Source organism: Rhinopithecus roxellana, chromosome 5, assembly GCF_007565055.1.
Source record: "Rhinopithecus roxellana isolate Shanxi Qingling chromosome 5, ASM756505v1, whole genome shotgun sequence".
Classification (NCBI taxonomy): Eukaryota; Metazoa; Chordata; class Mammalia; order Primates; family Cercopithecidae; genus Rhinopithecus; species Rhinopithecus roxellana.
The window spans coordinates 41388625-41405326 of NC_044553.1; the positions used below are offsets into that span (position 1 = coordinate 41388625).

At 39.2% G+C, this 16702-nt stretch overlaps 1 protein-coding gene across 2 annotated transcripts in view; it reads left to right on the forward strand.

Annotated features, from left to right (window-relative positions):
• Nucleotides 1–16702, forward strand: part of UNC13C (unc-13 homolog C) — a 701690-nt gene that overhangs the window by 263850 nt on the left and 421138 nt on the right. The window contains exons 4-6 of one of the 2 annotated variants that reach the window (XM_010352869.2): nt 9669–9747; nt 11074–11079; nt 12266–12337. In XM_010352869.2, the coding sequence (XP_010351171.1) occupies nt 9669–9747; nt 11074–11079; nt 12266–12337 (157 nt within the window). The remainder of the gene's footprint in view (nt 1–9668; nt 9748–11073; nt 11080–12265; nt 12338–16702) is intronic. The other variant, XM_030930702.1, reaches the window with a different exon arrangement.

The window sequence follows — 16702 nt, forward strand, 5'->3', positions numbered from 1 at the left end:
TCAATTTAAGAAGCTTTTGGGCTGACACAATGGATTTTTTAGATATGGGATTATGTCATCTGCCAACAAAGACAATTTGATTTCTTGTCTTCCCATTTGAATACCTTTATTTCTTTCTCTTGCCTGATTGCCCTGGCTAGAACTTCTATTACTACGTTGAATAGGAGTGATGAGAGAGGGCATCCTTGTCTTGTGCCAGTTTTCAAAGTGAGTGCTTCCAGCTTTTGCCCATTCAGTATAACTTTGGCTGTGGATTTGTCATAAATGACTCTTATTTTGAGTTATGTTCCTTCAATACCTAGTTTATTGAGAGTTTTTAACATGAAGGGATGTTGAATTTTATTGAAGGCCTTTTTGCATCTGTTGAGATAATCATGTGGTTTTTGTTTTTAGTTCTGTTTATGTGGTAAATTACATTTATTGATTTGTGTATGTTAAACCAACTTTGCATCTCAGGATGAAACCAAGTTGTTTGTCATGGATAAGTTTTTTGATGTGCTGCTGGATTCAGTGCCAGCATTTTATTGAGGATTTTTACATCAATGTTCATCAGAGATATTGACCTGAAGTTTTCATTTTTTTGTCATATCTCTTCTAGGTTCTGGTAACAGGATGACACTGGCCACATAAAATGAGATAGGGATGAGTCCATCCTTTTCAATTGCTTGGAGTAGTTTCAGAGAAATGGTACCACCTCCTTTCTGTACCTCTGGTAGAATTCAGCTGTAAATCCATCTGGTCCTGGGCTTTTATTGATTTGCAGTGTCACAGGATCCTTGGAGTGTCACTTTGCTAGCTGGAAACCTCTGGTCACCAGCACCTGCTTGAGTGTTGCTTATGACCACTTACCTTGTTCCATCCACTTGCCCCAACTAACTGTGCTTGGCTTATGCCACTGGCCCAGATCTTATACCAGCCAAGGACAAGCCAGGTGCAGAGTGGCAAGGGGTGTGTTGGAGAGCAAGCCTTGGGTCCAGCCACTGTGTACAATCAAGCTGAGGCTGGCTGTTGAGGCAGGGCAGGCAGATCCAGGCACCAGCACACATGTTGGCTCTGTGAGATGCTGCAGCAGGACCAGATGTACTACATGTGACTTGTACAGTAGACACCTATGTCTGGACAGGGGGATCATGGTGGTACCTGGAAACTTGGAGACATCAGAAACTGCAGAACTCCTAAAAGTGTGTCAGACTCCTGGCTCAAGGAGTCCCTAGGTCTGGGATCCTGGAGGACGGCAGCTCTTCTCCTTCTCATTACCCACAACGTGACAAGCAGGGAAGGGTAGGGGGCATGTTTCAGCCCTGTTTATGTTACAACTCTTTTAGTCCCACCATTCAGTGGGTCCTGAATTCTTGTCCTTTGTCCAGGAAGAATGAGGCACACAAACAGCTGGAGAATGAGCAGAGAGGAGCTTCATGGAGTGGCAGAATGGTTTTCAGGAAACCCAAAGTGGGCAGCTTCTTTCCTCAGGCAGATCGTTTTGATTTCTGTTTAAGTTTGACTGAGTTCAGGGTTTTTATGGGCTCAGAAGGGAGGAAGTGTGTGCTGATTGGTCCATGGGTGGCCAAGAGTGGACCTGGAAAAAGCACCATAAGTGCTGACTGTGGATTCCACCTGCAACTGGCAGCCCAGTCCCCAGGCTTCAAGCCATCCCTCACTTGAAGGTGGAGTTTCACCACAGACCCACACCTTTCCACCCTGGAGCCTTCCTGCTGCCATCAACATGACATTCATGGCACCCAGGCTGCTTGTGCCAAGGGGCGCCTGCCAGCCCATGCTGAACCACCTTCGGCACCCCCTCCCTCCCTGAGCTCTTTGGTGCCTAACTCTTCAGAGGGAGACTGAGGGGGAAGGGGGATTGGTGTGTCAGGACTTCCCTGAGCACACACACAGCAGCCAAGTCACAGTAACATTCCAGGCTTGGCTTCAGCTTTGTTCCAAAAGTGGCCCAGAGTGAGAACGTGTGTTGCTTTTTCCAGGCACGGGGAGTGGGTAGAGGCCAGGGAGTGAGACCAGGCACTTCCAAGCCTGTGGGGACAAAGGGGCTTCCCGGGCCCCCAAGAGCTCAGGGATGCCCAGGTCCAGCACCACAGCTAGGTGAGTACAGCTGTGCCCAGACCACCACTGGTAATCCACTGGATCAGTCTTGAAGCCGGTATAGTACTGGGGCTTGCCCAAGGCCTGTCAACCACTGACTGGCTACCACCTACGTTCGCTTGAGGCCCTGAGGCTCCACAATAAGCAAGTGGTAAGACCAGCCAGGCTCGAGTCCTTCCCTTCAGGATAGTGAGTTCCCTCTCATCACTAGTGGGTCCAGAGATGCCATCCAGGAGCCAGGGCTTGAAGTCAGAAACTAGGAATCTACCTGGTGCTCTATTCTCCTGCAGCTGAGCTGGCATCTCAACCATGCGACAAAGTCCTACTCACTTTCCATCCCCTTTCCACAAGAAGACATGTCTCTCCCCGTGGTCACTACTGCCCCAGGCCCATAGTTAAGTACTGCCTGGCTACAATGTCCATTCAAGGCCCAAGGACCCTTTCGTCAGCTTGCGGTGAATGCTGCCAAGCCTGGAGTTCTTTTTTCAAAGCAATGTGCTCCCATCTGGTCCAGGGAAGGTCCAGAAATGCTGTCCAAAAGCCAAGGCATGGAATCAGAGACCCCAAGAACTCTGGGTCCTGTACCCCACTGTGGCCAAGCTGGTACCTAAGCTGCAAGACAAAATCTCTTTCACTCTTTCCTCTCTGTTTCTCAAGCAGGATGGATCTCTCCCCATTGCCGTCACACCTGGGAATATGCTGCGTTACACCAATGCCAGCATGTCTCTGAGTCTCAACCAATGCCCATGGCGAGTACTACCTGGCTACAGCTCCTGATTATTCAGGGACCTAGGGTATTTTAGTCAGCAGGTAATGAATCCTGCCAAGACTGGATTCTTTCCTTCAAGGCAGCAGGTTCTCTTCTGGCCTAAGGTGTGCCTAGAACTGTTGTTTAAGAGCCATGGCCTGGAATGGGAGTCTCAGAATTCTGATTCCTTATCCTACTATGGCTGTGCTGGGTTCCAGCTTGCAAGACAAAGTCCTCTTACTCTTCCCTCTCCTCTCCTCAAGCAGAGGGAAAGTGTCTATTCCAGACCTGTGAGCTGTGCTACCTGGGGTTGGGGAAATAGGTGGTACAAACTCTCCCTTAGCCACCCTACATGGGCAAATCTAGGTCATTTGCCCAAGTCCACTGGCTCTAAGCATAGCACAGCGTCAGGATTTTCAGTTCTTGTGCCTAGACTGCCTTTCAAATTTATTTAGGACCCAGGAGCACTGTAGCCTTTAGTGGCGAGGCTTGCCAGAACTCAGGATCCAACAGCTGGGAGGGACTAGTCCCCACTTGCTCGGGCTGGTGTAAATGCTCCTTCTGTGGGCCCTGGCTGAGTTCTGCCTGTTGTTGCTTTCTGCTGTGACAGGACAGCATTGAGTTCCAATGTTCCAATGCAAAGTTGCACAATTACTGCACTCTCCCTCCCTCAAGCACTCAGATTCTCTCTCCATGCCATGTGGTCACTGCCAAGGGATCAGTGAGGGGTGGCATCAGTAATTATACACTTTCATTCTGATGCTCTCCAGAGCCTCTTTTAGTGATATAAGTTAAAACCAAATATTATGATTGCTCACCTGATTTTTCTTTCTGATGAAGGTGCTTTTTTGTGTGGATGTTTGTTCAATTTGGTGTTCCTGTGGAGAAGGTGATTGCTGGAGGCTTCTATTCAGCCATGTTGCTCCACTTCCTTGAAAGCTGAGTCTTTTTTTTTTAAATCACCTTACCATTTGTTTATTATTATTTTTAAATGATTGGAATAATTGTACATATTTATCATGTACAACCTTATGTTTTGAAGTATATTTACATTGTGAAATGGCAAAATCTAGCTGATGAACACATATGTTATCTCAGATAGTTATATTTATGGGGTGAGTACACTAAACATCCACTCTCTTAACATTTTTCCAGAATACAGTATATTGTTATGAACTATATTCCCCCTATTTACAATAGATCTCTTAAACTTCTGTGTAAATTTTCTGCATCTTTTGACCAATATGTCCCGAACCTCCCCTTCCCTGCCATCCACCTCTTGTAACTACCACTCTATTCCCTAGTTCTGAAATCAACATTTTTAGGTTGCACATGTGATTGAGATCATGTGGTATTTGTGTTTCTATGGATGGCTTATTTCACTTAACATCATGTCCTTCGGGTTCATCCACTGTCACAAATGGCAGGATTTTATTTGTTTTAAGACTGACAGGTATTCTGTTGTGTATATATACCACATTTTCTTTTTCTTTTTTTTTTGAGACGGAGTCTCGCTCTGCCGCCCAGGCTGGAGTGCAGTGGCTGGATCTCAGCTCACTGCAAGCTCCGCCTACCGGGTTCACGCCATTCACCTGCCTCAGCCTCCCGAGTAGCTGGGACTACAGGCGCCCGCCACCTCGCCCGGCTAGTTTTTTGTACTCTTTTAGTAGAGACGAGGTTTCACCGTGTTAGCCAGGATGGTCTCAATCTCCTGACCTCGTGATCCGCCCGTCTCAGCCTCCCAAAGTGCTGGGATTACAGGCTTGAGCCACCACGCCCGGCCCACATTTTCTTTATCCATTAATCCACTGATAGACACTTAGGTTGATTTCATATCCTGGCTATATTGTGAATAATGTGGCAACAAATGGAGGAGTGAAGATATTTTTTCAACATATTGATTTCATTTTATTTGAATATACACCCATTGGTAGGAGTAACGAATTACATGGTAGTTCTGTTTTTAAGTTATTTGAGGAATCTACACCTTGTTTCCACAATGGCTGTATTAATTTACATTTCCACCAACAATGTGCAAAGGTCCCTTTTTCTCCATTTCATCACCAACACTTGTTACCTTTTATTATTTTCATGATAACCCTTGTATCACTTGTGAGATGATATTTCATTGTGATTTAAATTTGCATTTCACTAATAACTAGCGGTATTGTGTATTTTTTTATATCCTGCTTGACAGTTTTCACGTGGTATTTTCCTGGTGTCTTCTCAAATTTCTTTTGCAATCCATATACATTCAATATATTATTAATCGAGTTTGAGCGAAAATAATAATCTCTCCTTAATCAGTAAAATCAGCTTTTATTTTCTTTATCTAAAAATGAAGTGTCTTAAAATGACAGAACATATGTAATTTGTATACTCTATATTGCATTTATTTTATAACAAGACAATTCACTGAACCTGAGTCACGGCATAGAGCAATATACTGTACATCTCAGATTTTATTAAATTCAGTAGACTCATTTAAATATTGTGGAAAGAACTGAGAAACAAAAGAAAACCACTGAAAATATTTAAACTATGTTGGCTAAGAGTGTGTATTTTAAAGGTCTCACTACAAAAAATAAGTGAGGTGATAAGTGTGTGAATTAACTTGATTTAATCAGCCCACACTGCATACCTATATCAAAACATGACATTGTACCCCATAAATATGTATAGTTATATGTTAATTAAAATATTAATAAAAACTTTGTAATAGAGCTGATATTGAATTTGAGCATGCTTGATTTAGACTTTAAAATAATGTCCATTTTGTTAATTTAATGTGATCATTGACTTTCCAAATATTTCCATCGATGGCTTCAGTTTTTTATCGCATCTGTAATGCCTATAGTCTAATATGTCTGTTTGCCTAAGGAGAACACTTGAATAGTTGGAGAGGGGTTATTTGAGGAAGACTAGAGCTATTTTGTGCAATGAAACAGGGTTGTGATCTGAAGATAACACTTTCCTGAAATACATTGAAAAAATATCCAAATGATGGCCAAACTGGTCCATGTGTCTTATTTCTTAACAAAATACTTATTGATTATTAAGAACATTAAGTTTGAGGTAAAAGGATCCTGCAGTGGAAATCAATCTCTGCAATATATTAGTTTCATTAAATATAAAATAATATTAATTGTAGACCTCAGTTCATATGAGTTTTAGAGATATAGGATATCCCAATCAGATAAGCAGTGGAGCACGGTAAGTCATAAACTGTGTGCTCAAATCTGGGCACTGCCATTTCAGATCTAAATAGTGACCTTGGGTATGATTTTGAAGGATTCTATGTCTTCATTTTCTTATTGTAAAATGAGATAAATAATTGTACCTATACCTCATATGATTTTTTAAACATACAATGAGTTAACATAAGTAAAGTGCTTAGAATAATAAGCACTCTGTAAATGTTGGGTACAAATATTAGCATTGTATCTGTCACCTAATAAGCACCAAAAATATTAGTTATCCTTAGTGAGTTTTCTGTCTACAGTGCATGACATCTTAAAACAATAAACTATATCAGAAAGGGCTGAAATGAAACAGCTTCTCTTCTTATCAGACTTTAACTTTAGAGTTACTTGTCTGCTATGGTCTGTTCTGATAACTTCATCTGACTTCTTCTTCATCAAGCCTAGACAGTTTCTTCTGGATTTTAACTACTGCGCATGAACTTAATATCTTGCCTAGAAAGTCAATGATTTATTTATATATGAATATTTCTACTATTTACTAGTTTTTGTTACTTAATCTCTCCAAGATCGCTCCTGGCAAGAAGTCTCCCAATAAATGTTACAAAAATAGTTTGCATTTATGTAGACCTTATCCATATATATATCAAGTGCTTCTCCATTCATGAGGTGAGGTCAGTAAGGTAGACTTTTTTCAAAGTCATGGTTTACAATAAAATTTTATATTACTTGATGGATAGGCTTATCAAGGGTTCTTGTAGTAATGGTGAAAATATAAAAGTATAAGGAAACATAACCTGAGAAGGCTATGTTTCTAGGTTGTGAAGGTTAAGAAAGTGTTTGTATTGTCTTGCAATTTTCCGAATTATAAAATGTAAGTTCAGTGAAATTCAGTGGCAAACTCAAAAGAGGAAGAGATGAATTTTGGATACATGTCTGCTCACTTGGGCTTGTTATACTGCAGTGCTCATATTTGTCCTAGGTCCTTGGATATCTCTGCTCTGATGAGACAACCATAGGAGTGAAGTGTCAGGCCCAATAATGTGCATGCTTATAACTGATTCCCAAATTTGTGGGTAAATAAGGTTGGTTCAAAATTTTTGGGTGTACTTTGAAAATTTGAATTACATTCCATGGAAAGGAAACCTAAAAGAAATAATGATTACTGATAAAAGAAAATATACAACTCATTTATATAACACTTTGCGGTTTATAAATCACTTTCTCAACCATCATCTGAATTGAATGTGTTTCTTTACATAGCTGTGAAAGTTGCATTATTAAAAGTCAAAACATTTCAAAATACTTGAAGGTTTATAGTTAACATGATTAATAGGTACTGTAGTGGGAAAATATTTATTCATGCATGTTTTAGTTCATTATTGATACTGTTCACAGAGGAGGGAAAGTAGAAACTACTTGGAATGACAGCCTAATATTGGAGCACATGAAACTGGAAGAATCCTTCTAGGTACCCATTCACTTAGCCTTTTTCCATATATTTGATGTTTTGAATGTGGAAGGCTCAAGTATGAATTGGCAGGGGTTGGGAAGGAATATGGAAAGACGACAGGAGAGAAGCAAGAAGTTATTGATGGAGTAATGCTGTGTATTCTCAAGGTGGGGCTTAAGAAAAAAAAGTTTATCATTCTTTTCCCTTTTCTACTCTGCAGTTTCTTGACACTCAAAAGAGTATGTCACCAATGATTCTTTCTTGTGATGTACATTCTCAAACTTTGACTCTGTGACTATCACAGCCCTCCACCTAGAGAGTGCCAATTGTCATTATCCTGGGCAATGGGGGAAATCATATTAGCTACTTTATCATAGAATTAGTGGAGAAAAGAGTCTTTTAAATGTCACCTTTCTCCCTGAACACATTCTCTTCTGTTCTTTTCTTCTCTCTTTTCTTTCATCTTTCTTGACCTCTGCTCCACATGTATTCTATTTCTTTATGATCAAAATGAAGGGGGACATTTAGTTGAAGTGCACAACTCTGAAAATAATTTGTTCATCCTTGACATCTTTCTTACACATTTGCAAAGGTTTTAATGTTTCACACTTACTGCATTTGATCCTCACTTCCAAGCATATGTTGTGGCATTATTACTATGCATTTATTAATTCATTTTATCTTTATTACTACTTAGTTTTTTTTTCTATTGACATGAATTTGATGACACATTTAGTGACTTGTTCAAGACTACGATGTTAGTAGTAGCAGATACCTGAAGAGTGCTGGAGTTAGGATCATGACTACTAAGAAAAATCCAATAAGACTAAGTTTCCTTATATTAAGCTAAGCAGGAAGAACAGAGAGGCCATGTCTCTGCTGGTGGAAAACTGGACTATAAAATGCTATTAATCTATCATTAGCCTTTGTAGCCTGTTGCAATGACAGAGATGCCTACTTATAGCCCAAGGGCATGAACTATGTTGCTCATGGTGAATAAGCTGAGCATGGGCAAGAGGTCAGCAAGGGGCTTTGTAGTTCAAGTAAGCAAAGGAGAAGCTATCATCAGTAATATTAGCATCTTGTTGGTTATATTAAATGACTGGATTTAACACAATAAAAAGTCAAATTCATTGTATCAAACTCATTCTAGAGAAACACAGATTCATGCCTCTTAGAAAATAATTTTAATTGCAAAATAATACATGCTTATTAAAAACTGAACATTACCGAGTTTGTAACAGTGAGTTTTCTCTTTCTCTCACCAAATCTCACTCCACAGAGGTAACTACAGTTATGGATTTTGTGATTATTATTCTAGATATTTTCTGTTCATTCATAAACACACAAACACACACACATATATATATTAGTAAGTATATATATTAGTAAGTATATATATGTGTGTGTGTGAGTATACTAAACTTACTAATATGCAAACTTGCTTTTTCTCTTAACATCTTATAAGTATTTTTATGTATACACACATATGTTTACCTATTTCACTTTAATTATTCTTCCCATTGATTCATTTAATCAATGATGAACATGTAAATAACCTAACTTTTATTGCTATTATTTAAAAGATGCAATAAACATCCCTCTACAACTACTTATTTTAATTCTGTGCATTTACCTGTAGGATGAATTCAGATCAGCAGAACTTGTGGTATAAGGGTAATTACTAATATCTTAAATATGTCCATGACTCTTTGAGACATTTTTCTGGAGTTTAATTTGTGAAGCAGAAGCACACGATGACTGGTATTTTTATAATGAAGGTAATTTATTTAGCACCACAACCAGACCAAACTTGCACCAAAAATGGTATGGTTCTGTTTTCTCCTGGAGGTAAGAAGTTCCACAGATCTTACATTTGGATTCTTGTCGCTGCGATACTAACAGAAAATAGTGTGTCCATCCAGGTCATGTGTATCTTAAAATTTCAACTATCCAAGAAGATGAGTGGTCAGCCATTGTGGTAGCTACAGTCTTTTTTCCTCACTCAACAAAGTCCTAGAGGCTTGTATCTTTGCAGCTTTGTGAATTACTTGAAAACTATGGTATCCCTGTCATCTTTTTCACAGACTTTATACCATGAACAGTGGATGTTTTTCTTACAATACATCATTTTATCCATTGAAATTATTGGTTTCATTTTCTCTTTCAGGGCAGGAGGTGGACTTTACGGTATTGACAGCATGCCAGATCTCCGAAGAAAAAAGACTTTGCCTATTGTCCGAGATGTGGTAAGTTACAACTGTTTACTTCTCTTTGATTGCATGTGTGATTTTTTTTTCTTGGCTAAAATGTAATATCCTTCTCATTCACTGTCTAGTCTGTAAATATTTCATGGAATAAAAGTATATGACGCCAGATGCTACCTGCTGTTATATTTATTATTATTTCTTTAAAATCTATTACTTGCAGGAAATAACTCAAACCTTTTGATAGCTTTTGATATAAGTGGAAATTACAATTAAGTTAATATGACCCTATAATTGGAGCAAAAAGAAATCACACAGCATGCCAAGCAAGCGAATAGGCTTTGATGTGTTTAGTGTTATGAATGACCAGAAGTTTAATTCACAACGCTTGAGGCTTTATTTAAACTTCTTCGCCTTAACACAGTGAAACTGAATACTTTATAAAGCAAGCAGATAACATTAATCAATTCTTTATTTTATTATATTAAAGTCAATTCTAGCTAAATTAATAAGCTCTTTTATTTAAAGAAAATCATGATTCACTTTGGGAGGCCAAGGTGGGTGGATCACGAGGTCAGGAGATCAAGACCATCCTGGCTAACACGGTGAAACCCCGTCTCCACTAAAAATACAAAAAATTAGCCGGGCATGGTGGTGGGCACCTGTAGTCTCAGCTACTCGGGAGGCTGAGGCAGGAGAATGGCATGAACCCAGGAGGTGGAGCTTGCAGTGAGCCGAGATCGCGCCAGTGCACTCCAGCCTGGGTGACAGAGTGAGACTCCATCTCAAAAATAAAAATAAAAAGGAAAAGAAAACCATGGTTTGCAAGTCATTAACATCATTATTACTTCTGATCATGACTCTGAATAAATCTGTTTCCTATATTGAAATATGCTGCCGCCACCTTGATAAATGCAAAGAATTGACCATGGCCTGTATTAGATTGTAAAACAAACAAACAAACAAAAATCATGAAAAAGTGTCTCTTCTGTCATCCAAAATGTCTTCACATTTTATATGCCTATGCCTATTTTTAATATTATATGTGATATGAAAGACGTATTTCCCCCATAAAAAAGTAAATTTTTTTCAGCAACAATTATGTATTTTTTTATATCAGTAATTTTAAATTTTGCTAAGAAAGCCTTCATCTGAAGGCCACCACTTTAGTTTTAAAATATGATCCTGACTGAAAAGGTCTTATACTGGAAAGTATAACATGTCAGTACATTTAACTCAGATTTCTGTCCTTACTGTGTGGAAATAATTGCAAAGTGTTAGGCGAATTTAACGTTGTTATACTCTTTTCCTACCTTTCATGTGTCTAACTATTTACACTTTGTTTCCTCTCACTTCTGGAATCTTCAGGCCATGGTAAGTGCTTTTCTATTTATTTAATTAATATTTTGCAGTCTTCTCAAACATACATTGCACTTACTCATGGGGTAAAAGAGGGCAAGATGGAGAAATGAAAAGACAGACATACAAGAATAAGAAGTTTGTTCTACAAGAATTTAACAGCCAGTTCATTTCTGAAAGAGAAAATTATGTATACAACAGGTGCAAACACAGACCAAAATAGGATACAAATGTAGTTTTAGGGAATATGTTTTTCAGAGATGAAAGATTTTCTTGGGTAAACGCTTGGAGGTAATTCTTCAAGGTAAATGTGGAGATGAGTGGAGAGTGACATTCTTACTCGGGTGTAGGCTGAATTTTATTTGAGTTAATGACTTTGCAACCCTGAGGAGATACGTATATAACCAGTTGAGTCTTGGGTGATCAAGAATGCATTATTCCACAATGATGTCCCTTTGCTCCTAATGGGATAGCAGTTTTAATATTCCCATATGGAACTTCTGATTTCCAACGTTCACTATAGCACTGCTGAGTTTCTTGTAATTCATATATTTTGGGCAGGAGTAGGTAGTGGTGGTTATGGTTCTATTTTATGTGGTGAGGAAACTAAAGGGACTTGACTCTTATTTAAGATCACCCAAGTTACCAGCATCAAGTGAAAAAAAGAAAAAGAATCTGGATATAACAATTCTCAGCAAATTAAATGGGCACTTAGAAAATATATCTTGAAAAGATATGGAAGAATATTCTAGGGAACTGTGAACAGCTCAAGAACCATCTAATACTAATTATGATTAAGGGCTATCACCAAAGTCAGGCTGGCTCTCTACCAACGGTTATGTATTCTGAATGAATGTATCACAACCACCTTGGGGAATAAGAAAGTTTGAGAAGCCTCTTGCTAGTCTGAGGTGCTTGAGGGGGCTGGTCATCTTGAGGCTGGTCGTCTTGCCTTTCTGGGCCTCAGTTTCATCATCTATAAAATGTAGGGGCAAGGTTGATGAGCTGTGGGACCTTTCCAGTTTTAATATTGTATGAGTCCATATTCTGGGTGAATCGACTGATTATCAAAATGGCAGGTCCTTACTAACTAAAATATGAACAGTGATAGCCGATATTCTTGCATTTTCACCTTCTGCTGAGCAGTATATGCATGTCAACCTCACTATGTATTAATAAGTCATCATTCTGTTTGTTTTAGACCCTGGCCGCCAGGAAATCTGGACTTTCCCTGGCTATGGTGATTAGGACATCCCTAAATAATGAGGAACTGGTAAGTACAGTGTCCATTACTAACTAGATATTCCTCATAACCACAAGGGAGAAACTGTTCTGCTTGAGCTACTCATCTGTGATGTTTAGTCCAATGTTCCAGAAATAACTGGAACATGAGGAAAGCCTGACTCCAAACAAACTTCCTCAGGGCATCAGCCAATAATTTTCTTCTCAAATACGCATGAACCTTCCTATCTTGACAAATGCTGTTCAATTCTAACATAGCTTCCCTGTCATTCTCCCTGTGGAAAAGTCCTACTGATTTTTTACATAGTTTAAGTTTTGCCTCTTTTATGAGGTTTTCCCCAAATATCTTCCTCCCTTCCAGCTGAATGATTAGTTTCCTCCTCGGGGCTTTTATAGTTTTTTTTTTTTTTTGAGACAGAGTCTCGCTCTGGTGCCAGGCTGGAGTGCAGTGGCCCATCTTGGCTCACTGCTACCTCTGCCTGCTGGGTTAAAATGATTCTCCTGCCTCAGCCTCCCTAGTAGCTGGGACTACAGGTGCATGCCACCAGCTAATTTTTGTATTTTTAGTAGAGATGGGATTTCACCATGTTGGCCAGGATGATCTCCATCTCTTGACCTTGTGATCTGCCTGCCTTGGCCTCCCAAAGTGCTGGGATTACAGGCGTGAGCCACCACACCCGGCCCTTTAATAGCATTTAATCATGACCTCCATATTGTCATATGATTACAAGTGAAGTCAGCTTGGTATGAGTCCCATCTGTGCCACTTAATGAGAATTATTATCTCCCACAAGTTATGTTACTTATTCAAGCCTAAGTTCTCTCATCTACAAAGTGAGGTGGCAAGGAAACTGAGAGGATTAAAGAAGTAGATATATGCTTAACATTCAGCATAGCTTAACAATTAGTAAACATAGTAAACAATACATATGAGCTTCTGTTTTATTACTTTTATTACAATTATTTTGATTATTTTGCATACACCTTTCCTTTTAGACTCTGATATCCTTGAGGGTAGCACTATAACTTGTTTGTTGTTCTTGTTAAATGTTTCTACCACTATGGCTTAGCACACTGTCTGACATGAGGTAGATGTTTGTAAATTCTGATTGAATGAAAGAATCACGCTGACTAGAAGATACAAATAGGCTGTAATTATTTAAGTCAGGGATTCTTAAATCTGGCTCACTAAAACACTTGAGGGAGCTTTAAAACATACAGTGCTGGGGTCTCATTCTCAGCCACTCTGATTTAATTGGCTTCAGGTGTAGTTTGGGCCAAAGGGATTTAAAAAAAAAAAAAAAATCCTTGTGTTTTGTGCCTGGCATGTTCTGTTCTGGTAAATGTGTTTTGCACACTCTGCTGGGGGTTTACTTGAGACAATTTATCTGTGTCCCTCCCTACACTTGGAAACTGATATATCCTACCTCCCCAATTTTAGTAACTTTGTCATTCTTATAGAATAAAAATTCTGCCAAAAATATTATATTACTCATTTTGATTTTTTATAACTTAACAGTTAAACACCATTTTTATGTCTATATTTCTCATTCCCTTCCTTCTTCTTTCTCTCATTGTCATCTTTCATCCAAATGTCAGTCTTTCCTGGGTTTTTCCATTAGCAAGGTCCCCTACCCAGTATGTATCAGTAAAACAAAGCGTATTCATTTGACTATCTGGAGGCTACAAGTTGATGATGCATTTTCTATTGTGCCACAGGAGAAAAAATGTAACTGCATTCTCAGATTATTATTCTTTCTTTCTCCTCACTCTTTTTGTTTGTTTATTTTTTGCAGACAGAGTCTGGCTCTGTCATCCCAGCTGGAGTGCAGTGGTATGGTCATAGCTCACTGCAGTCTCAACCTCCAGAGCTCACATGATCCTCTGGCCTCTGCCTTCTGGGTAGTTGAGGCTACAGGCATATGCCACCACACTCAGCTAATATTTTTCATTTTAGTTTTTAGAGACAGGGTCTTGCTATGTTGCCCAGGTTGGTCTCAAACTCCTGGGCTCAAGCAATTCTTCCACTTCCCAAAGTGCTGGGATTACAGATGTGAGCCACCATGGCCCCCACTTCCTTATTCTTATCCATTAGGTTTATGTTGCCATGTAATATTTTGAGTATAGTTTAGGCATAAGACAAAGCAGACATCCTCTGGTGTAGAGAAAGCTGCATATTGCTTGCTGAATCTCAAAGCATCTAGTCTTTTTTTTTGAGTAAATAATACACACTGAAGAATTTTATTGATAAACTCCTACAGTGCTCCTTTCCTATGTTTTAAAACATGGTATTTGATTTGTACTATTTCTTTTGACATTAGTATTTGAACTAATTCCTTTCACAAGTTAACAGGAAAGCATAGAAATTAGCGGAATGTGGAATGCTACTGTATTTTCTGAGTCCTGAACAGGGAACATATCCTCAATTTAAGGTTAAATCAGCTATTGATCTGCTTTTCAACAACTTAATAATATCACCTTTACTCCTTTAGTTTCAGAAGACCTCAGTAAAAAGCTCTGTGTTGGTGTTTTTACCACCCACTAACACTCTGCTGGCCATGGGTGAAGCATCGCCAGTGCCTCCATCCATCACCAACTCCACCTTACCCACAAGGCGCTATTAGGACTGATCAAGAATCTCAGCTCAATAAGCTGTTAAGGATTATGATTTCTGAAAATTTCCATCTAGCTTAGTAACATAGGAAGGACCAATGAATCTAGTATCTAAATACCATAGCAGTAGTCTTCCTGGCACTCCACTATCCATCTCTGTGCTAGTTTCACAGACTGATAATTTCTTAGGTGTGAACCTGACAGTGGGGCAATCAAAGATTCATTCGGTAATTCAATACATGCTTATCGACTATCTGCTATGTGTCAGGGGTTGTTTCAGACTGGAAATAAAGTAGGCAAGAACTCAGCCAAAAATCTCTACTTTCATGAGGCTTACTATACAGTGGGAGGAGGACTGAGATACTTAATTTTGTATCCTCTGTTGCTATAAGTCACATGGAAGCTTCTAGTAGGCAAGAGCATTTAAACCAAGATAGTCTCAGATGAGGTTTATGGGAAACCAGGTAGAGGGAGGAATGAAAATCACCAAGCATAGGAGGGATCCTAGAGCCCTGTTGGTTCTGTCTGGGTTGAAGGGCGTGTTGAGGCTGGCAGGCTTCTAGGAAGTGTCCATTCTCAGTAAGGGAAAATGTGTCTAGGATTCAGACTTAGTGAAAGGGACTGGCAAGAACTAGATGAGAGGTCATCAGGAGATCAAACCTGAGCCCTATTTCTAGCCTGACACTAGAAAGATAAAATGGAAGGAGAAAGCTGCTCAGAACACCTCTCTGTGACTTCAACTTCAACCAGAGCTGTGGGTTTACAGCACACCCAGGTACTTCAGACCCCTACACAGGAACAGGAACCCTTTCAGGCCACCTGGGTAAGTTCTGAAGTGAAAGGGGCCTGAATTAGAATCTCGACTCCACCTCTCACTAGCTTTGACTACTTGTTTCTTCTCAATATTCTGCACCTTCCTGAGACGACTTTGCTTCATCAATAAAATGAAAGTAATAAAAGTTACCTCACAGTTTGTGAGAATTAAAAGAAATAGCTTATGTAGAAAGCCCTTTGTTTAGTCAAACCCTTCCCATTCCTCCTTTTCTCTTTATACAGTGGCTGGCATGGCAGGTGGCCATCAGCGTAGTAGGGCAGGAACTTGTGATCGGGTCTGCAGAATACGTGCTGAGTCTAATGCCTCCCTGCCCTCTTTGCACCTGAGGGTCAATTTCCTTTCCAGGAAGTACTGACATGGAAGCCAGCAATAATGACACCAAAATAAAAATTATTTCTTGTCTACAAGTATTGCTATTGGTTCCGTTATTCTTCATAAGCGTGGACTTTGGCTTGAGATCCAATGTTGGTCTAGCTCCACAATTTACCTGCTGTGGGGTCTGGGGCAAGTTATGGAAATTTTCATGTCCTCGATTTTCTTATATGTTTACTAATTGTATCATATTTTTGCATCTACTTTGCATCATAAGGTAAAAATGGCTGTGTTTTTCTGTGTCCTTGAATAATTTTGGCATCAATATTAAACTAGCTTAATAAGATAAGCGGGGGAGATTTCTTTTTTTTCCTTCTCTAGGATGTTTTCTATGAAATAAGTTCTTTATCTTGAAGGACTGGCAAACCTTGTCCTCCAAAACCACCTGGATATGGTAGTTATTTTGAGAGTAATTTTTTGACTATCGAAGCAACTTATTTAATATAGTGATTACGTTCCTTAAGCATTCATTCTTGAGTTAGGCTAGACAATTTATACTTTTTTCAGTAAGTTGTCTTGTTTTTCTAAATTTTTGAATTTAATATCATCAAATTGTTTATATAATTATATCATAATT